The following is a 23,711-nucleotide window of genomic DNA, read 5'->3' as shown; positions in this document are numbered from 1 at the left end:
ACAAGTGTCAAAGTGATTTGGAAATCTATTGCAGTCACACAAGCCTGTTTGTGGGAATAAGTTGGGGAAAACAGATCTAGTTATACATGATGCGTCTGTAGGAGTTTCATCTTTGATAAGGCAACACCCATATAGATTAAAACTGGCAAAGTTATCACAAGTACAGAAAAAAATTGACTTCATGCTTCAAAATGATATAATTGAATCTAGTTGTAGTAACGGAGTTCACCTATTGTACTGGTACTGAAACCAGATGGAACACAAAGACTGTGTGTGGACTATCAAGAGGTGAATGTGGTGACAAAAGCAGATTCATATCCTATACCATGGTTTGTATACCAGGATTGTATTGAGAAAGTGGGACAATCAAAATTTATCACGAAGATTGACTTGCTAAAAAGATATTGGCAAGTACTGTTATCAGAGAGAGCAAAGGAGATACCAGCTTTTGTGATGCCAAATGGACTATATCAGTTTAAAGTCATGCCATTTGGTATGGTAAATGCACATGCAACATTTCAAAGACTGATAAACAAAGCAATTGCAAGCCTAAGCAATTGTGCTCTTTATATTGATGACTTAATAGTTTTCAGTCAGATGTGGGAGGAGCATTTACAGCTTCTGGAAGAATTATTTACTTGATTACAAGAAGCTAATTTGGCGATGAACTTGGCTAAAAGCGAATTTGCAAAAGTGCAAGTTATGTATCTAGGCCATACCATTGGACACAGTAAGATGGCTCTGAGAGATGCTAAAGTGAAAGCTATCGTGGATTTCCCAGTGCCTTAAGTGGGTTTTACAGGAAATTTGAACCAAATTTTAGCAGTGTGGTTGCTCCACTGACTGAACTATTAAAAAAGAACAAGAAGTTTCAATGGGCACAGGAGTGACAGAAGACATTTGACAGTTTGAAAACTGTATTAACTACGACAACAGTTTTGGCAGTACCCAATTACACCAAGCAATTTAAGTTGGCCATTGATGCAAGCGATATAGGCATTGGGACCATACTGTTACAAGAAGATGAAACTGGAATTGAGAAACGGATAGGGTATTTTTCATGGAAGTTGAATGCACAACAGAGAAGATATTCAATGTTCAAAAAGGGGATGTTGGGTTTGATGTTAGCATTGCAGCAGTTTGAAATCTATGTGGAAAACAATTCAGCAGAAACAATTGTTTATACAGACCACAATCCTTTAAAGTTTCTGGACAAATTTCGACTCAAAAGTGCAAGGCTATAAAGGTGGGGTTTATTATTGCAACCATTTAATCTACAGATTATACATGTTGCTGGGAGTGAAAATCTGTTTGCAGATGTGTTATCAACAGCTTGAAGCTTAAGGGGAAAATTGGACATTTGAACCCTGGGCACTGAACTTGAATGATTTCTGTTGACACCAAGGATTTGTATATATAATCACAAAACAAAAACAAAAATACCTGGAAAAACTCAGCAGGTCTAGCAGCATCTGCGGAGAGGAGTACAGTTAAGGTTTCGAGTCCGAATGACCCTTCAACAGAACTAAGTAAAAATAGAAGGACAAGTAGAGCTGGATAGAGGGCCAGTGATAGGTGGAGATAACCAAAAGATGTCACAGAAAAAAGGACAAAGAGGTGTTGAAGGTGGTGATATTATCTGAGGAATGTGCTAATTAAGGGTAGAAAGCAGGACGAGCAAGGTACAGATAGCCCTAGTGGGGGTGGGGTGGGGTGAAGGAATCAAAAAAGGCTAAAAGGTAGAGATAAAACAATGGATGGAGATACATTTAAAAATAATGGAAGTGGGTGGGAAAAGAAAAATCTATATAAATTATTGGGAAAAAAAGGGGGGGAATCAGAAAGGGGGTGGGGGTGGTTTTGGTTATCTCCACCTATCCCTGGCCCTCTATTCAGCTGTACTTGTTCCCCCCCCCCCCCCCACCCGTAAACTAGCTTATATTTCACCTCTCTTCTATTTTTACTTAGTTCTGTTGAAGGGTCATCCGGACTCGAAACGTTAACTGTGCTCCTCTCCGCAGATGCTGCCAGACCTTCTGAGTTTTTCCAGGTATTTTTGTTTTTGTTTTGGATTTCCAGCATCCGCAGTTTTTTGCTTTTATCTTTGTATATATATATTGGGCTGAAATTTCCCCCCATTGGGGGGTGGTTGTGGGGTGTGGGCGGCGAGCGGGAGTGAGGACGAACCCGATCGGCGCCTCTGATCTGGTCCGTGCCACCATTTTACGTGGGCGAGCCTTAATTGGCCCACCCAGCGTGAAGCACACCCGGAAGCGCTGTGTGCTCCCTGTGCAGGCAGGGGGATTTGCTGAGTCGGGGCCAGCGCTTTTTCACGCATGCGCACGAAGTGCCTCAGGGAGATCAGTTTAAGTTCTGGAATATTTACTAAAGGTGAAGAAAAATTTTAAGGACATGCCCCTCATGTGAAACTGTTACATGAGCTGGGACATATCCATTAATTTTTTCAAAACATTTTATTTAAATAATATACCCTTCATGAAACCTCATCCTGCCCGTGGATAAGGTTTCATGAAAAATATGAAGGCCGCCTGGGCTCTTTGCTGGCCCGCCACCCTTAAGGTTGGACGGGCAGCATTCTTAACAACTTTAATTACTTTGTTAATGGCCTTAATAGGCCTTTGACAGTTCGGCGGGCGTGCAGCCGACACGGCTGCATGCCCACCGAACTGAAAATCGAAATGACGCGCAGTGATGTCGGGACACCCGTCCAACGTCACCGTGCGTTATTTTACATGTCGGTGAGTGGACCCCACACCCGCTCGCTGACAGGAAAATTCTTCCCATTGTTATGTTAATGCATGCATCTGGTAATGTAATAATGTAAGTATATAAATAAGTATAGGAGATAGTATAAGATAGTACAAACATGGACAAAAGAGCTTAACTCCCGGGTGAGGTGAGAGTGACTGCCCTTGACAGCAAGGCAGCATTTGACCGAGTGTGGCATCAAGGAGCCCTAGTAAAACTGGATTCAATGGGAATCAGCGGGAAAGTTCTCCGCTGGTTGGAGTCATACCTAGCACAAAGGAAGATGGTTGTGGTTGTTGGAGGTTGGTCATATCAGCTCCAGGGTAGTGTCCTCGGCTCAACTATCTTCAGCTGCTTCATCAATGATCTTCCTTTCATCATAAGGTCAGAAGTGGGGATGTTCGCTGATGATTGCACAATGTTCAACACCATTTGTAACTCCTCAGATACTGAAGTAGTCCATGTCCAAATGCAGCAAGATTTGGACAATATCCAGGCTTTGGCTGACAAGTGACAAGTAACATTCACACCACACATGTATCAGGCAATGACTATCTCATTATGTCATGATGGCATTACCATCACTGAATCCCCCACTATCAACATCCTGGGGGTTACCATTGACCATAAACTGAACTGGACTAGCCATATAGATACTGTGGCTACAAGAGCAGGTCAGAGGCTAGGAATAGTGTGACGAGTAACCCACCTCCTGACTCCCCAAAGCCTGTCCACCACCTACAAGATACAAGTCAAGGGTGTGATGGAATACTCCCAACTTGCCTGGATGAGTGCAGCTCTCACAACACTCAAGGAGCTTGACACTATCCAGGACAAAGTAGCCTGCTTGATTGGCACCACATCCACAAACATTCACTCCCTCCACCACCGACGCACAGTAGCAGCAGTGTGTACCATCTATAAGATGCACTGCAGGAATTCGCCAAGACTCCTTCGACAGCACCTCCCAAACATACGACCACTACTATCTATAAGGACAAGGGCAGCAGTTGGATGGGAACACCACCACCTGGAAGTTCCCCTCCAAGTCACTCACCATCCTGACTTGGAAATATATCACTGTTCCTTCACTGTCACTTGGTCAAAATCCTGGAACTTCCATCCTAACAGCACTGTGGGTGTACCTACAACACATGAACTGCAGCGGTTCAAGAAGTCAGCTCACCACCACGTTCTCAAGGGCAATTAGGGATGGGCAATAAAAATGCTGGCCCAGCTAGTGGCACCCATGCCCTGTGAAAGAATTTTTAAAAAGTGACTATATAAATGCAAGTTGTCATTGCAAATCTATTTTTGCGGCTCATGTGGAACTCCCTGGTAACTGAAACTGCTGAAAGTGCATGCTTAGTTGAATTATAGCATTAGCCCAGCATTATAGTCAGTAATGCCAAAGTGATTTTCCACTGCCTAATTTTACTTTTGTCTGTGGGCTGAATGTTAACATGAAGGTGGCTTTTGAGTAGGGGTTGGATTTGCATAGGTTAAACTTCAATGTCAACTCAATAAATTTTGACTTCCAGGCTTTGCATCTTCAAGTTGGACAGCAGGTGTGATGCACACCTGCATGACATGATCTTAGCTGTATTTAAAGGGATGGTACACAGCCAGAACTTGAAAGAGTTTAGGATAGATAGTGAAATTGGAGAATGTCTGCTTTGGAGAGAGAGGGCACTTCTTTGGATCTTCAAGCACAGCTCTCAACTGAGTCCCTGTAGGCCATGACCAGAACTTGCCTGCTAACGTAAACAGAATGACAGATCCTGTATCTATGCCTTTTACAGTGCATCATTGATTTCCAGCAAGCGGATTTGCAGCAGAATGGTAGTAGTGATGAGACACTGGCTCAGGAGAGGGATGATGATTAAAGGGGTCATGGAATGGAAACTCCACTCAAAGCACTCCCACTACTCATCTGTACCACCCCCTCTCGCAAGCCAGTACCTGACATACTGCTTTGTCTTCAGGTGATGGAGCCTGCCCCTGCATATGTGCTGATGGAGCAGTCTTTCACTTTGCCCTGATCTGGTACCTCAGAATAAACTCTAAACTCCAACCATCTAATACCCCTTGTTTTACCTCTCCTATTAGTTTACTGGTATGAAGTCACGACCACGAGGACTTCTGCTTTTAGTTATGGAGCATGTGAAGTTGCAGAAATTGCTCACTAGTTATCAACTAAACTTGCTAAAAAATCTTACAATTTTTCCATGTTTGTATAGGTAAAGCTTTAACGCCCTGATAAATCTCAATTGCTGCCAAGCAATTGTTCTTTATAAAGCTCTGGTTAGACGCCAACTAAAATATTGCGTCTAGTTCTGGTCACCACACTTTAGGAAGGATGTGAGGATCCTTGAGTGGATGCAGAGGAGACTTAGCAGAATGGTTCCGGGGATGGGGGATTTTAGTTACAAAGTTAGGATGGAAAATCTGAGGTTGTTCTCCTTGGAGCAAACGAGATTGAGGGGAGATTTGATAGAGGTGTACAAGATTATGATAGGCTTAGATAAGGTAGACAAGGAAAACTGTTCCCCTCAGCTGATGGTACGAGTATGAGGAAGAACTTTTTTACACAGTGAGTGGTAATGACCTGGAACTCGCTGCCCACAAGGATGGTGGAAGCAGGAAAAATCAAAGATTTCAAAAGGAAATTGGATGGGCACCTGAATGAAATAAACTTGGGCTATGGGGATCAAGCGGGGGACTGGGACTGACTGGATTGCTCCACAGAGAGCCAGCATAGATTCAATGGGCCAAATGGCCTCCTTCAGTGCCTTAAATGTCTATGATTCTAGTTCTGTTCCAAGACTGTTCTGTCGTTTTATCTTACTATCTAATCTATTGAACCTACAGCCTCTGCTTGCACTTCTATGTCAGGATGACCACTGCAAGATCTCCCTCGTGCTTGCACTTTCGGACAGTTTTTCTCTGGCACACGTTTGGTTGTCTGAATCTCATTATCTAATCTATTGAAACTACAGCCTCTACTTGCACTTCTATGTCAGGATGACCACTGCGAGATCTCCTTCTTGCTTGCACTTTCGGACAGTTTTTCTCTGGCACACGCTTGGTTGTCTGAATCTCATTATCTAATCTATTGAAACTACAGCCTCTACTTGCACTTCTATGTTAGGCTGACTACTGTGAGATCTTCCACTTGCACTATTGGAGGATCTTTCTCCTGTATGTGGTCATTTTCTGATACAAGACCCACTGTCAGTGCTTGCCCAGTGTTTCTTATACTCTTCACTCTTTCATCCAAATCTATCGGTCTACAGACATTGCTTCTTGGCCAACATCCTGAACTTTTAACCAAATTTTAAACTTGTCAGTAGCCTTGCCTATACGTCCCAAAATTTTTGCATCTCTCCAATCACTAGACCCCTCTGGAATATATGTCACCCAAGTACCCACTCTGGACAACTTAAAGTGCATGGTGAATTCCTCCATGGAACGACCATCCATTTTCTAAACTCTGTCAAAGTCTGACCATGTTTCATAGGCATTAAGCAGACCAGTTTCCTTATAAATTTCATCCAAGAACTCCAGTAGAAGGTCCAAACCATCATCATTATCCAACTGATGGCGATTCATCTCACAAAATACTTTGTTTCTGATTTTACGTTTTTGAGGAAGCAACAATGTCAAGGCCATACTTTGTTTCCATTTTGATAGTGACGTAAACTGTAGCATAATGTATTAATAATTATGGTAATGAGATAGTGATGTGTATCATGATGTAACAGTGATATCAGCAGTCCTGGGCAAGAGACTCTAGAAAGATGGAATAGCCTGTACACAAGAGAGATGTACTTAACTAGAAGCTGATCATGTATATAGTGTAAATAAAGTAGTTTTGAAGAAACCTACCTGAGTCAGACCCGAGTCACTCATGAGGAAAGGAAAACATTCCCAATACAGATTAGGCCACAAGTTACCCAAAGGGAGATCCAAATACTATTCTACATGGAAGCCAAACCACAAACCATAAATCATGTCTACAGGCAGGATTTTACAGGAGCCTGGTCCTCGCCGCCCCCAGCTAAAAAGTCAGTGGGGAGGGGGGAATCCCGCCCATGTTCTCAATGGCTGCCCCACAGCAATTTAACACTGGGAGCAGAGTTAATTGCTTTAAGGCTAGACTTCCGCCTCCTTCCGGGGAGGAAGTCCTGCCTTAAAGAGCTGCTGGCTAATCGGATTGGCCGGCAGCTCTGTAGTTCCAGCAGCAACGCTGAGAGCCACTGCTGGGACTACATGCAACCCCCAATATTGAGGAGCCCAGACTGACAGATAAGTCCAGGTTTGGGAGTCGCAGTGAGGGGGTGAGTAGGGACGAGGGGGTGAGTTGGGACAAGGGGGTGAGTGGGTTGGGTCAGGGGACTGGGCTGAAGAAGCCGGATGGGAGGGTTAAAGGGGAGGATAACCTTGGGTGGGTGGGGTGAACTTTTGGGGGGGGAAGGGGTTACCTAGGGGGCCCCTAAAGAAAGGAATTTCCCTCTCCCCACTCCACTTGCCTGACAGCAGCCCACTACTGCCGGGGCTTCCCACATGATGGGCTGAACAATACGCTCTGAAAATGGGAGCGTTACACGTCCATGCCGACGTATTATCAGGTGCAATGACATCGGGTCACATTCCCTATGTCATGACGCCAGTTCCGGATAATATGGCAAGTGGGCAGGGCTAAAAATCAGGAGCCCGACTGCAATATTCAAATGAGGCAGTTAAGATCATTAATCAGACAACTGACTGGAGTAAAATGTTACGTGAGCAATAAAATGCTTGCAAAGTGTGTTTCACGCCAGGTGGGTTTCCCATTTTTTTAAGAGGCAGCTTGTTAGGGTGGGTTTAAAGGGCTCAGCTGAGCTCCGAGTTTCAGCTCAGCAGTTCAGAGTTCTGTGACTGCTGGGAGTGCTTCATACAAGAAGCAGAATTTGCATTTCTAACTTACCTTACTTAGAGACCTTATTCCTCCCGCAGAGAAGGCTATTTAGGCCTTGCCCATCACCTTAGCCTTCAAACAAAGCCAAACATAGGTATAGTGGTCCCTGTGGGAGACACAACCTGCAGTGAGGAGGGGATGAGGAGAGTGAGCAAAATAAGGGATCATCGAGAGGTTCAAGATTCACTGGCAGTGCATGAGGGTTGCAGAGCTGTGCCAGACCCGGAGGGTGATAAAGCCATAATGAATCCTCAATGGAGGCGCAGGACTTTTGCAGCCCCTCGGGTATATAGGCAGGGACTGAGCTATCTGCAGCTGTCTGAAACACAATGCAAGAGGAGGCTCAGGCTCTCAAGAGCCACAGTCACATCCCTTTGTGACGTGCTGGCAAGGGAGATCTCGTCCAACTGTGTTCGGGGCTCACCCACACCTATAGCTCTAAAGGTCACTGTTGTGCTCAACTTCTTCATGACAGGATCCTTTCAGGCATCATGTGGAGACCTCAGTGGCAAAATACAGCCTATTGCACACCATTGAATCATGAATTCTATGTTCAGAAGGGCAGGAAATGATATCACTTTCACAATGAATGGTCAGAGTCAACTTGAGAGAGCTATAGGATTTGGGGCGATCGCATATTTCCCCAGGGTACGGGGAGACATTGATTGCATGCACATCACCATAAAGGCTCCTGCTGGCCAGCCCTTTATCTCCATTAACAGGAAAGGCTTCCACTCGTTGAATGTCCAGCTGATCTGTGATCATCATTGATGGATAATGCAGGTGTGTGCCAGGTACCCGGACCCCTTATTTCTGTGAAACTCACAGGTGCCAGACATATTCAGCAGCCCTGATGCCCTAGATGGATGGCTTCTGGGTGACAAGGGTTACCCATTGAAGAGATGGCTCATGATTCCAGTGAGGGCACCCAGAACAGACATGGAGAGGAGCTACAGTGACAGCAACGGAAGCACAGGGCCATCGTTGAACATACCATTGGGTGATTGAAAATTAGATTCAGGTGCCTTGACAAATCAGGAATGACATTGCAGTGCGCTCCATCATGTGTGTCCCTCATGGTCATGGTGTGCTGCACCCTCCTTAACCTCACTATTCAGAGAGGGGATGCCCTTGAGGAAGAAGGGACGCCAGATAGGGGCCATTCATCTGAGGATGAGGGTGCGGATGAAGTGAGGGAACACAGTGACATTCAGGTGGAAGGCCCTGAACGTGATCACATGGATAGCTGTGACACAAGAGATGCCTTAATAAGGCAGATGTTTCAATAGTTTATGAAGAGATGCGTGCATGGCACGTGTCCAAACCTTATTCCATGTGGAATGTGAGACTCATGTCAACTATCCTGCCAACACACTTACCCTATCCAGTTATTGGCACTTTATGCATCCTGCCCTGCCTCAAACTATTATCTCCCTAAAGGAGTTCAACAATAATATATTAAAATAACCTCTGCATGAGGGACAATGAGGTCAGGGTTTATTAACATAATAATAATGAGATATTACATTAACAACCATAAGAAATGCACCCATGTGACCCACTCAGTGACTAGTGTGAAATTTTCTTGATGCGTTGCCTGGCACAGGGCTCCCCCCATGCTTGCAGCTACACTGGAGAGACGCTGCTGATCTGCTACTTCCCTTGCCCTGAATGACTTCGGCAGGTGTCCTCTGTGCAACTTGAGGTCTTGAGCAGCCCGCCACGTTAGAAGATTCCTGCTGAGTGGCAGGAGGAGTTTCTGTCGCTGCAGCACTGGACGAGGGCTGTGTCAGTGGCAGATGGACGGAGGAGACGATGCAGCTGTCAGAAGTGCCCTGAAAGGTGCTTCTAGGTGGTGGCAGCTGCTGCTCATCCTCCGGCACTAGGCCTGTTTGGTCCTCCCTGCCTTCCCGTGAGGTCCCAGGAGCTGGCGTGGTGCATAGGCTCTTGTCACCCTGGCTATGGGCCCCTAAGCTCAGACGGTGTGCACATCGGAGGGCATACCCATGATTGCATCTGCAATGTGCTTGGTTTCCCCTACCAGTCATCAGTCTGTCCATGGTGGAAGCTTGCCACTATGAAGAGTGGGTGATCACAGTGCACATGGCCTGGATGGACACCTCCACAGCTTGGGCCAGAGCACACAACCCTTCTGGTATATCTGACAAATGTGCATGGACCTTATACTGGACATCCAGCATCCGCCGCCTTATGGACAACTCCAAAGACTCATCATTTGACTCAGAATCAGCCTCTGGATCACCTCGGGCACTCCTCTGGCTGTCCGAGGAGGCCTGTTCCTCCACACTCTGCTGCAGCTGCACATGCGAATGCAAAGTGCCCTCGCCAGATTGTACCTGCCCTTGTCCTGACACGCTAATCCCTGCCAAGGTGCCAGTATCTGCACTGGGGCTTGGGCCAGAGAGAGGATGTGGCAGTGCTTCCTCAGAGGGTTCTTCCTCCTCCTCCTCAGAGGGGAATGACGGGCCAGCATCGACATTCTGGTCAGTGGAAGAGGCTTCACCTTGGAGGATTCAGATGCAGAAAGCACGAGAACCTCCTCCTCAAACAGTGTAAGTATCACAAGGTCAGACCTCTCTCCCAGGCATTGTGGTTATGCTTCTCCCGAGAATTGGTGTAACATTGCAATCACCAACAGTGTTAGGTTATTTTATGTCATCCCGCCTGCGCATGATCAGTATAATGCTTGACAGCCAAGATGCTGTCCACCTTCCTCATCTATGCAGGCTCTCAACTGCTTACCCTCCACCTGGACCAATGTGAGAAGTGCATACAGACATCAGTGCTAATTCTAGTGGCTTTGCCGAGTCATGCTGCCTTGGACCTCCGGACAACCTCCAGCATTTGCAATCCTACTCTGTAGCTTCCTGGCACAAGAATACACATACTGAGGACTTACTAGCTGACCTCAGGAGGTCATTGAGCCTCTTCTGGCATTGCCTCCAATTGTGCCGCACTAGCCCAACGCTGTTGACCTTCACTGCAACATCCCCCCAGGCTGCACGTCTTACTGATGGAGATCTCCTCTTCCCTTCGGCTGGCATTAGTTGCTCCCGTCAGTTGGATACAGCCAGAGGAGGGCACACAGGGATTCCTCATCAAATCTAGGGGCTGATTTGACCCTTCTTCCCTGCCTCTCCCATTGCCTGCTTGCCTCAGACATCTCTGGATGGAAACATGCAATAACTAGACAACTCCTCTATACTAAGATCTGGAAAACTTGTTAATATTCAGGTTGAATGCCACCTGTGATCAGTGGCAAACAATGGACATTTCAGAGAAAGCTTAAACAGATGCACAATTACTTTAAAGGCCTGCAAATATCTCCAGATCAAAAATGTTGATTATACACATTTGCTGGGTTACCTGACTCTACACCGTGACAGGTGGCCCTTTCAATGATTGGGCGAAATCCTCACTGCCTTTGGGCCTCAACTAGCCCTCTGCTCCCAACTGGCCTAATTGCCTTTTTATTTGGCGTATTGGTACGGTGGACCTGGAAGTTGGAAGGCTGCCCTCTTCCGGGTGTGGCTCCTGCCCACCGTGCCGGAGCATCTTATTCAGCTTGGTATAGGCCTCCCCCTGTCATGGGTAAAATACTGATGGGGCAGGCCATTAATTGGCCACTTAGGCCCACAATAGGCCCAAGTGCAAGTGGGTTGTCTGGCTTCTCTTTCGCCCCCATAAAATTTCAGATGGGTTGGGGGTGGGTAGGTAGGTGGCAGGAAGGCCACACCTGGATTATACATGCCCCACCCACCCCAGCCTCTGCACCTCTAATAGGGAGTACAAAATCCAGCCCCACATATCCAGTTCATTCTTCTGCTGATCATATGGTTCAGGTATACCAGAAATTGAGAGGATAATCGTACCCCAACTATTTACGCTTGTTTTCTGTTATTTTCCCCACTGGCCACTAGGATTGTCGTTTTCTATCTGATTTTTTTTCTGTCTCAGTTTTCAACGTTCACTTTCAGGCAACCATCCTCTGTTATATTCCAGAAAGCCAGTTGGTAAAGGAAAGAACTTGAGCCAATCTTTACACACTTTTAGAAGTATTTATTTATTTGTAGAGTTATACATACAACTCCTAATCCGGTATCCACAGTTTTAGTATGTATCTATTTATAGAAGCACAAGTGAAACCCTAATTGATACCCAACACCTCCATACAATTAAACACAATTAATATACAATTAATAGACATACTTTATCCGTTTATCTGCAGCTGACTATAAGATCCTAGGTTTGCTTCTAGTAGCACTCAGAAGGAAATGGAAGCAAAAATGTTGAAGGTGTTGTGCTTTTCACAGCCACTGGTAATTCATGGTTGCCAAGTCCAGCAGGGAGGGAGCAGACCTTCCCCTCGGAAGTTACAGATGGTGTGACCACCTGATGTGACAACCTTGACCTGAGAAAGTGCTACTTTGACCTGGGTAGTGCCTCTTGGCTCCTATTCTCTGTATCTCCCTTGTACGCACCTCCTTCCTGTGCACCTCCCTTTTGTGTGCGTACTGATCCCACCACAGCATGTCCTCGCTGCCATTGATGTGATGGTCTCCCTGTTTTGGTGTGCTGTCAATCACACAACAAGCACCTCCAAATCTTTTGAGTCCATATCACTCTTCTTCTAGCTCTGAAGAATCATATGGACTCAAAACATATGCTCTCTCCACAGATGCTGCCAGACCTGCTGAGTTTTTACAGCATTTTCTATTTTTATTTCAGATTTCCAGCATCCGCTGTATTTTGCTTTCACCTCCAAATCTGATGTCTGTTTTAAAGCCTCCAAGGTGGAAGTAAACTGTATCCACAAAGAACCTTCTGCCAATGTTTACCAGAGGGAACTGAGGAACCATCAGCAAATGTGAGCTTTTATTCAGATGGGAAACTGGTGCTGCACATGTTAACTTTGGAGCCATGTTAAAAACAATTTGCAAAGTCCTCATTAACACTTCCTAAGGATGTTAATTGTGCCAGTGAATACCGCCTGCCTGCAATAATTAAATTCCCAACTTTGGTGTGCAAGTTAAACCCTCTGTTAAACGTAGAAGTAGGTGTGTTGGAGACAGATTTGTGCACTTCAACTGGCTTTGCAGCCAATGAAATACAGCTTGGAAAAATCAGGAGAAAATGGCAGTTGCGCTCCTTACATTTAGGAATACTGTCATTAGTGAAAGAAACCCTACCTCTACCATTGTTGGCACTCCCTGACCATCTTGATTCAACCTATTTTTCTTTAAATAAAGACAAAAGACAACTTCAGAAGAAAAGTCCTAACCCACCACTGTGACTTTTCCATTTCACCTCCCAGATTCTCTAATGGCCCTTAATTGAGACCATAAGTGGAGTGCTGTTTAGCGCTTAAGCGACGGGCAGTATGCCAGTGTAGAAACAGCATGATCAATTAAGAAAAAGCCAACTTGGACAACATCCACCATTTTTTGTCATATTACTGCTTTTGACTTTATTTTCCTGCTTTGTAAACTAACTGTAACAATGGCAAAAATAAAGATTATAGCTGTATCAAGCTCTTTCACCTCCATTTGTACCACAGTTAAAGTGAGTCAGAAGAAGTTACAGTGTGGAGACTAACTGACTCAAAACAGTATTACACAGTAGTTACAGCACAGAAACAGGCCATTCTACTGTATAACTACATGCTTGTATTGTATTGAAAGTCCTGCACATGTGCACATTTCCTACAAGGGTCACATTTTCTTCACTTCATGCCTTCCCCGTCACACTCTTCTGAGTAACTATGTGCAATGCTATCACAGATCTACTTGCAATATATTAGAAATTATATGCCAGCACTCATACATTGCACTGTAGACTGTTCAATGCATATCTCAACATCAGCACTTAATAGAAGAGAGAGAGCTTGAGGCATTTCAGCTATCAGGGCCCATATTTTCTTAACTTTGTTGAATTCAATATTCAGCCCAGAAGGCTGTAAAGTGCCTAGTCGGAAGATGAGGTGTTGTTCCTCCAGTTTGCGTTGGGCTTCACTGGAACAATGCAGCAAGCCAAGGACAGACATGTGGGCAAGAGAACAGGGTGGAGTGTTAAAATGGCAAGCGACAGGGAGGTTTGGGTCTTTCTTGAAGACAGACCGCAGGTGTTCTGCAAAGCGGTCGCCCAGTTTGCGTTTGGTCTCTCCAATGTAGAGGAGACCGCATTGGGAGCAACGAATGCAGTAGACTAAGTTAGGGGAAATGCAAGTGAAATGCTGTTTCACTTGAAAGGAGTGTTTGGGCCCTTGGACGGTGAGGAGAGAGGAAGTGAAGGGGCAGGTGTTGCATCTTCTGCATGGGCATGGGGAGGTGCCATAGGTGGGGGTTGAGGAGTAGGGGGTGATGGAGGAGTGGACCAGGGTGTCCCGGAGGGAACGATCCCTACGGAATGCCGCCAGGGAGGGTGAAGGGAAGATGTGTTTGGTGGTGGCATCATGCTGGAGTTGGTGGAAATGGCGGAGGATGATCCTTTGAATGCGGAGGCTGGTGGGGTGATAAGTGAGGACAAGGGGGACCCTATCATGTTTCTGGGAAGGAGGAGAAGGCATGAGGGCGGATGCACGGGATATGGGCCGGACACGGTTGAGGGCCCTGTCAACGACTGTGGGTGGAAAACCTCGGTTAAGGAAGAAGGAGGACATGTCAGAGGAACTGTTTTTGAAGGTAGCGTCATCAGAACAGATGCGACGGAGGCGAAGGAACTGAGAGAATGGGATGGAGTCCTTACAGGAAGCGGGGTGTGAGGAGCTGTAGTCGAGGTAGCTGTGGGAGTCGGTAGGCTTGTAATGGATATTGGTGGACAGTCTATCATCAGAAATTGAGACAGAGAGGTCAAGGAAGGGAAGAGAAGTGTCAGAGATGGACCATGTGAAAATGATGGAGGGGTGGAGATTGGAAGCAAAATTAATAAATTTTTCCAGGTCCCGACGAGAGCATGAAGCAGCACCGAAGTAATCATCTATGTACCGGAGAAAGAGTTGTGGGAGGGGGCCGGAGTAGGACTGGAACAAGGAATGTTCCACATACCCCATAAAGAGACAGGCATAGCTGGGGCCCATGCAGGTGTCCATAGCCACACCTTTTATTTGGAGGAAGTGAGAGGAGTTAAAGGAGAAATTGTTCAGTGTGAGAACAAGTTCAGCCAGACGGAGGAGAGTAGTGGTGGATGGGAATTGTTCGGGCCTCTGTTCAAGGAAGAAGCTAAGGGCCCTCAGACCATCCTGGTGGGGGATGGAGGTGTAGAGGGATTGGACATCCATGGTGAAGAGGAAGCGGTTGGGGCCAGGGAACTGGAAATTGTTGATGTGACGTAAGGTGTCAGAGGAATCACAGATGTAGGTGGGAAGGGACTGGACAAGGGGAGAGAGAAGGGAGTCAAGATAACGAGAAATGAGTTCCGTGGGGCAGGAACAGGCTGACACCATCGGTCTTCCAGGACAGTTCTGTTTGTGGATTTTGGGTAGGAGGTAGAAGCGGGCCGTCCGAGGTTGGGCGACTATCAAGTTGGAAGCTGTGGGAGGAAGATCTCCAGTGGAGATGAGGTCAGTGACAGTCCTGGAAACAATGGCTTGATGTTCTGTGTGGGGTCATGGTCCAGGGAGAGGTAGGAGGAAGTGTCTGCGAGTTAGGCACTTTACAGCCTTCCGGGCTGAATATTGAATTCAACAACCTTAGATCTTAAACTCCCCCTCCCCCCATCCCCACCCCGTTTCTCCCCCCTCCCTTTTTTTCAATAATTTATATAGATTCTTCTTTTCCCACCTATTTCCATTATTTTTAAATCTAAAACTAAAACTTTGTTAGTCTTTCCACCCCACCCCCACTAGAGCTGTACCTTGAGTATCCTGCCTTCCATTCTTAATTAGCACTTTTCTTAGATAATATCACCACCTTCAACACCTCTTTGATCCTTTTGTCTGTGACATCTTTTGATTATCTGCTCCTATCACTGCTTGCTTATCTCCACAATCATCCCACCCTCAACTTCTCTCTCCCCCCGCCCCCCCACCTTAGACCAGCTTATATTTCACCTTTCTCCTAACTATACTCAGTTCTGCCGAAGGGTCATGAAGACTCGAAACGTTAACTGATTTCTTCTCCACCGATGCTGCCAGACCTGCTGAGTTTTTCCAGGTAATTCTGTTTTTGTTTTGGATTTCCAGCATCCGCAGTAGTTTTTAGCTTTTTGTTTTTTTTTCTTAACTTTCTCCTTTCTGTTGGAAGATACCTGGACAATGAACCATTTGGGTTTTATCAGCAAGAGAGCCAGAGCTGCAAATATGCTTTTCAGAGTGACTCTGAACTATAATTACTGTATTGCAATGAACAGATAGAGGAGCTCATCACTCTGGGCTGAGTTCAAAAGCAGGCCATGAGGTGAAAGGATGGTGTGCCAAATTTGTTGCATGACTCATTCTTTATAAGTTACTTATATCTTCAGCAATTACCATCAGCAAGGTCTGCAACTTAACTGTCAGACACCCAACAACGTCATTAGATTTCCCAATAAAAGCTTCCAAACATCAAGTAAGGAGCGTAAACTGTACTGTATTAGGTTTTAAGTGTTGTTGTTCATCACTGTCTGATTCAAGGCAATAATTCTGCTTGTGGGTTGCCCAGTTGGAAGGTTGCTGGCGTATGATGAATAGGATATGGTGATTATTGCTTTCGGCTGCATTCAAGTGTTCCTGCTTATCTTGGTCTCAGTTAACCACGGAGAGTGGAATTTACCTGAAGTGGTTGTTTTGTGATTGATAACGCGCATTGTATGATCAATGGCGGCGGCAGCTATCCTTCGATTTGAGGATGACATCTACTCAGGCTTGGAGTTTCTGCCGTGGGTTTTTATTTGGCTGAACAGGCCAATTCTCGACTCAGATATTTGGGCACGTGGGGCAGAATGTCTCACAAGGTAGTAGAATACGAAATGCAGGATTTGCTTCATTTTCTTTCCTTCTTTGCTGCCTGGCAAGACGTTGTGACTCAAAACATGATGAACCTTGATGTACGAGTGTGTGGTGAGTACTTATCTTTTAAAATACTCCAGTGCTTAGTGGGTAAATACACTGCCAAACAGATCTGAAGATTCCAAATTCATCCCTGAGTATCTATTGTTAGCTGATCTCAGCCCAGGTGATAATAGAGGATGTTTGGGTTTTGAAATGCAACATTACTGCATGTCCTATCTGGCTTGCTGTAGTCATCTGACCTCTGCCATGAAGGACTCTCTCTGCAGGCAGCCATCTTTACAAGCAATAAAGACATAATTGACATAATAAGGACATAATTACTCTGGAGGGAACACGGAGAAGATTTACAAGAATGCTGCCAGGACTTGAAAATTGCAGCTATGAGGAAAGATTGGATAGGCTAGGGTTGTTTTCCTTAGAATAGAGGAGGCTGAGAGGTGACATAATTGAGATGTACAAAATTATGAGGGGCCTCGATAGGGTAGACAGTAAAGACATTTCCCCCAGCTGAGGGGTCAATTATCGGGGGCATAGATCTAAGGTGATTGGTAGAAGGATTAGAGGAGACATGAGGAAAAACTTTTTCACCCAGAGGGTGGTGGGCATCTGGAATTCACTATCTGAATTGGTGGTTGAGGCTGAAACAGTCAACTCATTTAAAAGGTACTTGGATCTGCATCTGGAACGCTGTAATCTGCAAGGTTACGGATCATGTGCTGGAAAATGGGATTAAAATGAGCGGCTAATTTATTTTACATCTTTTTCTGGCTGACACAGACATGATAGGCTGAATGGCCTCTTTCTGCACTTTAGCCTTTCTATAATTCTATGGTTTCTATGGTTCTAAACACTGCAATCTTGGAACCAGAAACATGATGTCAGAGTGAAGCTAAAACTGAAGTTTGAAAACCTGGAAAAGCTGCAGAGAAGCCATAGCTATGAAGAAAGTAACACAGAAATATTCAAAACAAAAACAAAAATACCTGGAAAAACTCAGCAGGTCTGACAGCATCTGCGGAGAGGAATACAGTTAACGTTTCAAGTCCGTATGACTCTTCAACAGAACCGGTTCTGGTGAAGAGTCATACGGACTCGAAACGTTAACTGTATTCCTCTCTGCAGTTGCTGTCAGACCTGCTGAGTTTTTCCAGGTATTTTTGTTTTTGTTTTGGATTTCCAGTATCTGCAGTTTTTTGCTTTTACAGAAATATTCAAACTTGCTGAAAGCTGCTGAAAAAGGACAAGGAAAAACAAATAAAACTAAAGGCAAATAAAATCCTTAGTGAGTTAAAATAGCTGTAAACTTCCCTCTCCCTTCTCCTGTAGAAATGAAAGATGATATGTGGCAGAACTTGCAATGGCAAAACTACGAGATTGCAACAGATTTAATTAACAAGCTGGAGCCAATACGAGTAGTCACACTTCCAACACTGCTGGATAGAGACTGCTACAAACTGTATTCTATCCTAAATCTACCTGACAAACAAAGGAAACAGATGACAGAGATTGTGAAAGCCTTGAAGGCAGGCTTTGAACCCTAAGTGAAAGTAACTTTTCACTAAGTGAAAGTAACTTTTGAACGCTATGTATTCAACACTAGAACTCAAGGTGAGAAGGAGTACATTGATCAGTATGTGGCTGCAGTAACACAGCTTGCAGAACCAAGTGAATTCGGACAACTAATAGATGGTTTCATTAAAGATAAAATTGTCTTAGGTAAAAAGGCCTCTCAGTAAGAGCAAATTTACTGAAAGAGGAGAAACTTACTCTCAAGGAAGCGATAGGCATGTGTAGAAATGCAGAGGTTGTAAAATGCCAGCTGGAGCACATGTATGGCAAAACAGACCCTGAGTTACATTATGCTGAGAGACATTCCAAGTTGAAAGAACAGAACAATTGTGGTCAAAGAGCAGGGTGAAAATACTGTGGAAGACATCATACAAAGGAAAGGAAGGATTGTCCAGCGTGGGGAAAGCAATGTTTTAACTGCAAGAAACAGAATCATTTCGCACACAAGTGTTTGGCTAGAAAGAAGCAAATTCAGCCTATACAGGTGGCCACTGAAGAGATATCAACTGAAGAGTCTGATGAAGCACTATACACAATACAATGGGTTGGTTCAGTTAAGCCTATAAGTGGTAAATGGTTTGTGACTGTTACAATGATGACCGCAGAAAGAGAGTATCAAGTGAACAAGAAATGTCAGATAGACATTGGTGGGCCATGCAACATCATGGCCTTCACAGACATGTGCAAAGTAGCTCAACATGGCGATCCGAAAATGAAGCCCTCGAAAGTAAGGTTGAGGCTGTATGATAGCACGATACTATTGAGAGGACAAATTAGTCTGAGAGCCCAACGCAATGGCAAGAATGGAGATCTGGAATTCCAGATCATAAATGGCATGCAACAGCCACTCATCCCAACTGGAGCAAGTCTAAAGCTTGGACTAGTAACCCTAAATGTGCCAACAGGGATTTACAATGTGTTGCAGCACACAAAACCATTGACTGCCAAACAGATCCAAGAGGAAGACCAAGATGTGTTTACAGGGTTGGGATGTCTACCTGGAGAAAGATAGAAGAGCTGGAAAAAATTGGAGTCATCAATAAAGTAACAACTCCTACAGACCGGATTAGCAGCATGGTAGCAGTGAAACAACCTGGAAAGCTGAGAGTATGCTTAGGCTCAAAGGATCTAAATAAAGCGCTGAAGCGATCTCACTACCCATGCCAACTATTAAAGGAATTTCGCCACAACTTGACAAGGCAAAGATCTTTCTACCCTAGATGCGAAAGATGGAGCTGAATTTTGCCATCGTTGGGCAGGTGTGGTGGGTAGACCCGGGAGAGGCTGCGAGAGTAACCGCCGCCCGCGATCGGGTCTCGGCCACGTGAAAGGCAGCTCGTCACTGGCCAGGAAGGGCCGAGTTGGGGCGGGAGCCTGTTAGCCGCCAGGTCCAATGGCGACCCGGTGGCTGGTTTAAAAGTGGCCCTGGCAGCCTCTGGAAGGCTGCTACGGAGGATGTTCCCCGAGCAGACACTATGGACATAAGTGCAGCTGCACATGGCAGGCAGGAGGGCAGGCCCGGTGGGCACTCAGCCCCCTGCTTCTCTGATGAGTGCCTCACCATCCTCCTGGGGAAGTGGCTGCCAGGAGGGACACCCTTGTCCCCAGGGATGGGAAGACGAGGCCACCGCACCTCACCAAGAGGGCACAGGAGGAGGTGGCATCCCGGGTGAGCAACCATGATGTGGTACGGTGCACATGAGTGCAGTGCTGGAAGTGCTTCAATGACCTGCTGTGTTCAGGAAGGGTGAGTATCGTGTTGGCATGGGTCAGTGTGGAGAAATGTAAAGGCCTTGCCATCACCCCATGGACTTCGGAGCTGCCCAACGGGGTGAGCCCTGGCTGCTTGGGCTGGTTGCCTTGTGGTTCGAGAGCCACAACTCAGACGTGCCAAGCAAAGTTTTCCTCAGCTGGGGTTGGCCAGGCTGCAATGGTGCTGCAGGTAGAGAGGAGACTAATTAATGCTCCTCTATTCTTTCAGGAGAAGACAAGCCATAACCAAACAGAGAGGCCACAAACAGTCAGAGGGCTGCCCACCCTGCTGCTGCTCACCAGGCTCGAGCAAGATGCCCTGGAGCTGGAGAGCTGGCACGCTCCCCATGCAACCAGGCGTGGAGATGTGGGGGTGCCAGACAAAGGTAAGAGCGCAGTGCACACTGGTGAGACTTTCGGATTATGCAACCATTCTAGTGTAGTCTCCTCATTGATGTGAGCCTCGAACCTGGATGCCCCATTGATCATTGGAAGACAATGGCATCATGATGCAGATCTCCATTGTCTCACCAGGGTGCCTGGCATGCATAGTGAGTGTGATGACAGTAACTAATGACATGTCCTTCTTCTCCCTTTTAGGTTCACCAGAACGCACTTCGTCTTTACACCCTGAAGGGCCATCCCTGGTGCCAGAGGACCACCTGCGTCATACCTGCTCTCTGAAACAGGCACCAGTGCAGATTCCAGCACCTTGGTGGGCATTAGTTTCGGCGGCTAGTATCTCAGTGCACATTGGTGAGGGCACTTCACACCCGCTTGAGTTGCAGGCAGAGGCAGAGAGTGCCCAGGGGCCTGGCAGTCGGAGGGCTGCTGGAGACCAGGATGATGCTCAGTCGAAGGCCGATGATGAGCCTCTGGAGTCGTCCATTAGGCAGCAGATGCTCGATGTCCAGCGAGGTGTGCGGGAGGATCTGGCAGAGATCCATGAGAGTATGGGTGCCTTGATCTCCATTATGGAGGAGTCCATGTAGAGCGTGAGCACTGCGTTGACCGTCATGGCTGAGTGCACTGCGTTCTCCATGGAGAGAGTGGCGACTCTCATGGACAGTCAGCTCCAGGGATAGAATGAGGTGTTCCGGGGGTTGCGCTCGGATCTGCAAGCTCTCACACAGGCACTGACCTCAGGTGGTCAGTGTCCATGTGGGAGATGGATGAGGCACCCAATATCCCAGCTAGGTGCCCGTCTATCAATGGTTTGCAAAGTGGTCCACAGCGACCTCACATTGGCGCATGAGCCGCCTCTCAGGGCACTCTGGATGATGGCAGCAGCTCCTCCACCCCTTTGCCAGTGACCATAGCATCTGACGAAGCTGTGATGACTGGGGAGATGCCAAGCGTGGCACTGCCCACTCCCTCCCAGACAGGGCCAACATGGGCTCCACTGGCCAGAGGACGACCGCCAAGGTCATCAAGACCTACAGGACAGCAGGGTCGGCAGGCTGTGTCCAATGCCGGTGCCAGCGAGGGGGGATAACCTAGACGTAGCACTCACAAGCGTAAATTAAAGGCACCATGAGCACAAGAGGGACAGGTCACGGGTGATTCTATGTTTATTTATGTTTAGTTACTGTCTCCTGGTCTGGGACTTAAGACCAGAGACGTTAATGTCAAAAGTCTGTACATGTGGAAATGAAATAAATCTGGTTTTGTCATCATGGCCTGAGGATTCTTCACCTTTTTATGTCATTGGCGCAGGGAACACTGTAATGCTGGATTTAGGTGGCTCTGATCTTTATTGCACAGGCACTGAGTGTTCTTTGTGTTCAAATGAAAAGATCATTTCAGACATCTGGGATGGAGGAGGCAGTCCTGGCATGTGGTTGAAGCTGATCTTTGGTAGCCTAGCTGAAGGAGCATTGGATCAAGGTGTCCCTGCCTCCGTGGAGGTTGCTGAGGTCTGGCGCCATGCCCTCAGGATTCTCCTCACCGTGCTCCTCTTCTGACTCACTACTGGACTCATCATCTGTGGCCTGTGGAGCTGCGTCAAGATCCTCTTCCTCCGGTGGATCCCCCTTTGCCAGTGCCAGATTATGGCGAGCGCAGCGTGCAACCACTATCAGTGACACCCACTCTGGGGGGTATTGTAGTGCTCCCCCTGCATGGTCCAGGCATCGGAATCACATCTTGAGGAGACCTAAGGTCCTCTCTACAATCACCCTTGTTAAGGCGTAATTCGTATTATAACGCTGCTCAGCCTCTGTTCTTGGGTGGCGGAGAGGCGTCATGAGCCACCTCTTCAACGGATAGCCCTTGTCACCCAGCAGCCATCCATCCAGTCGGGCTGGAGCACTGAAGAGCTTCGGCACCTGGGAGTGCCTCAGGATGTATGCGTCGTGGGAGCTGCCAGGGTTCCTTGCATAGACTTGCAGAATCTGCGTCTTGTGGTCACACACTATCTGCACGTTCATGGAGTGGAATCCCTTCCTGTTGATGAAGGCACCCGGCTGACCCACTGGCGCCTTGATGGCCACATGTGTGCAGTCAATGGCATCCTGGATGCAGGAGAACCCAGGAATTGCTGCAAAGCCTCTGGCTCGCTCAGCCTGGCTGGCCACGTCTGTACAGTAAAGAATAAATGTCAGTACCCAGCTGAACAGAGCTTCTGTCACCAGCTTGACGCAACTGTGGACAGTTGATTGGAAGACTCCACAAAGGTCGCCCACTGAACTCTGGAAAGATCCGGAGTCTTAGAAGTTGAGGGCCACTGTGACCTTCAGAGCCACTGGCATGGGGTGTCCACCCACACAGTCAGAGCTGATATCAGACCCAATCGTCTGACAAATGGAGGTCACAGTGTCCCTTGGGAGGCAAAGCCTCCTTCGGCATTGCACCTCAGAAGTATTGAGGTAGCTGCATCACTGCCTGTAAACCCTGGCAGGGGATAGTGGTGTCTTCTGCGGCCGCTGCCGCCTTGGACTACCTGCTGGCCCTGCACCCCTTGTGCCTGCACCTCTCCTCCCACAGGTCCATCCACTGGAAGCTGCATAGGGACACGTGGCCTCCTCTCCCTTCTGCCCCTCTCTTCCTCCTCAGAGGAGGTGACCCAGTGGAGACCACAATCCCCATTACCAGGGGAACAGAAGGCTGTCTGATACCTGGAAGAGTCTGAATCCTCTGAGGGCCCAGCAGACAGCAATGAGTCCTGAAATAGGGCCTGGAAACACTGCAGCCTTTGAGCTTGAAACAGAGGTGTTGTAATTGGCACTGGCATGCTAGGGCTAGGGAGGGGAACACCACGTGTGGCAGCTACTCTCTCTTGACTGGAACAAAAAAAAATCTCAGACTCCCTCTTCTGCTGATGACGATATGCCACTCTCTTTGTCTGTGATAGGCTTTTACTGGTCTCTTGGGATACTAGATTAACATGAACTACCACATATAAAGAGCTAAAAGTAGTTAAAGCAAAAATGTTAATAAGTGGTGAGCTATTGCATACGTTTTTATAGCATCACATCAGTATATAAATGTACATAAATGGGCCCACCCTTTCAATCCAATGCACATGTGCTTTTACATTGACCTACTCAAACTAGCAAGGCCTGCATTGTGTTACCCAATTGCAGACTGATGTTACTTTTGGTGGAAAGCTAAGGAATGATAAATATCAGCCTGTTGCTATTAACTGACCTCTGT

At 46.7% G+C, this 23,711-nt stretch overlaps 2 protein-coding genes across 2 annotated transcripts in view; one reads left to right on the top strand and one right to left on the bottom strand.

The window, feature by feature from the left end:
• LOC144685718 (clathrin interactor 1-like) overlaps positions 1-6,814 on the bottom strand; it is a 262,875-nt gene extending 256,061 nt beyond the window's left edge. Inside the window, exon 1 of the mRNA XM_078550531.1 lies at positions 6,658-6,814. The gene's annotated coding sequence lies outside the window, so the exon portion shown is untranslated. The remainder of the gene's footprint in view (positions 1-6,657) is intronic.
• Positions 6,815-15,985: 9,171 nt separating this feature from the next.
• LOC144685716 (uncharacterized) lies at positions 15,986-23,336 on the top strand. Its single transcript, XM_078550527.1, has 3 exons — positions 15,986-16,784; positions 20,287-20,443; positions 20,658-23,336. The coding sequence occupies exons 1-3, from the start codon at positions 16,770-16,772 to the stop codon at positions 21,047-21,049; spliced, it is 564 nt and encodes a 187-aa protein (XP_078406653.1). The 5' UTR covers positions 15,986-16,769; the 3' UTR covers positions 21,050-23,336.
• The last annotated feature ends 375 nt before the right edge of the window (positions 23,337-23,711 follow it).

The sequence above is a fragment of the Cetorhinus maximus genome, chromosome 10 (genome assembly GCF_964194155.1).
Source record: "Cetorhinus maximus chromosome 10, sCetMax3.hap1.1, whole genome shotgun sequence".
In the NCBI taxonomy this organism is placed as follows: Eukaryota; Metazoa; Chordata; class Chondrichthyes; order Lamniformes; family Cetorhinidae; genus Cetorhinus; species Cetorhinus maximus.
This window is presented reverse-complemented; position numbering and strand designations above follow the sequence as displayed.

Coding starts and splice junctions, on each gene's coding strand:
- LOC144685716 (XM_078550527.1), top strand. Junction 20,444..20,657: donor TGTGGGGGTGCCAGACAAAG/GTAAGAGCGCAG, acceptor TCTCCCTTTTAG/GTTCACCAGAACGCACTTCG.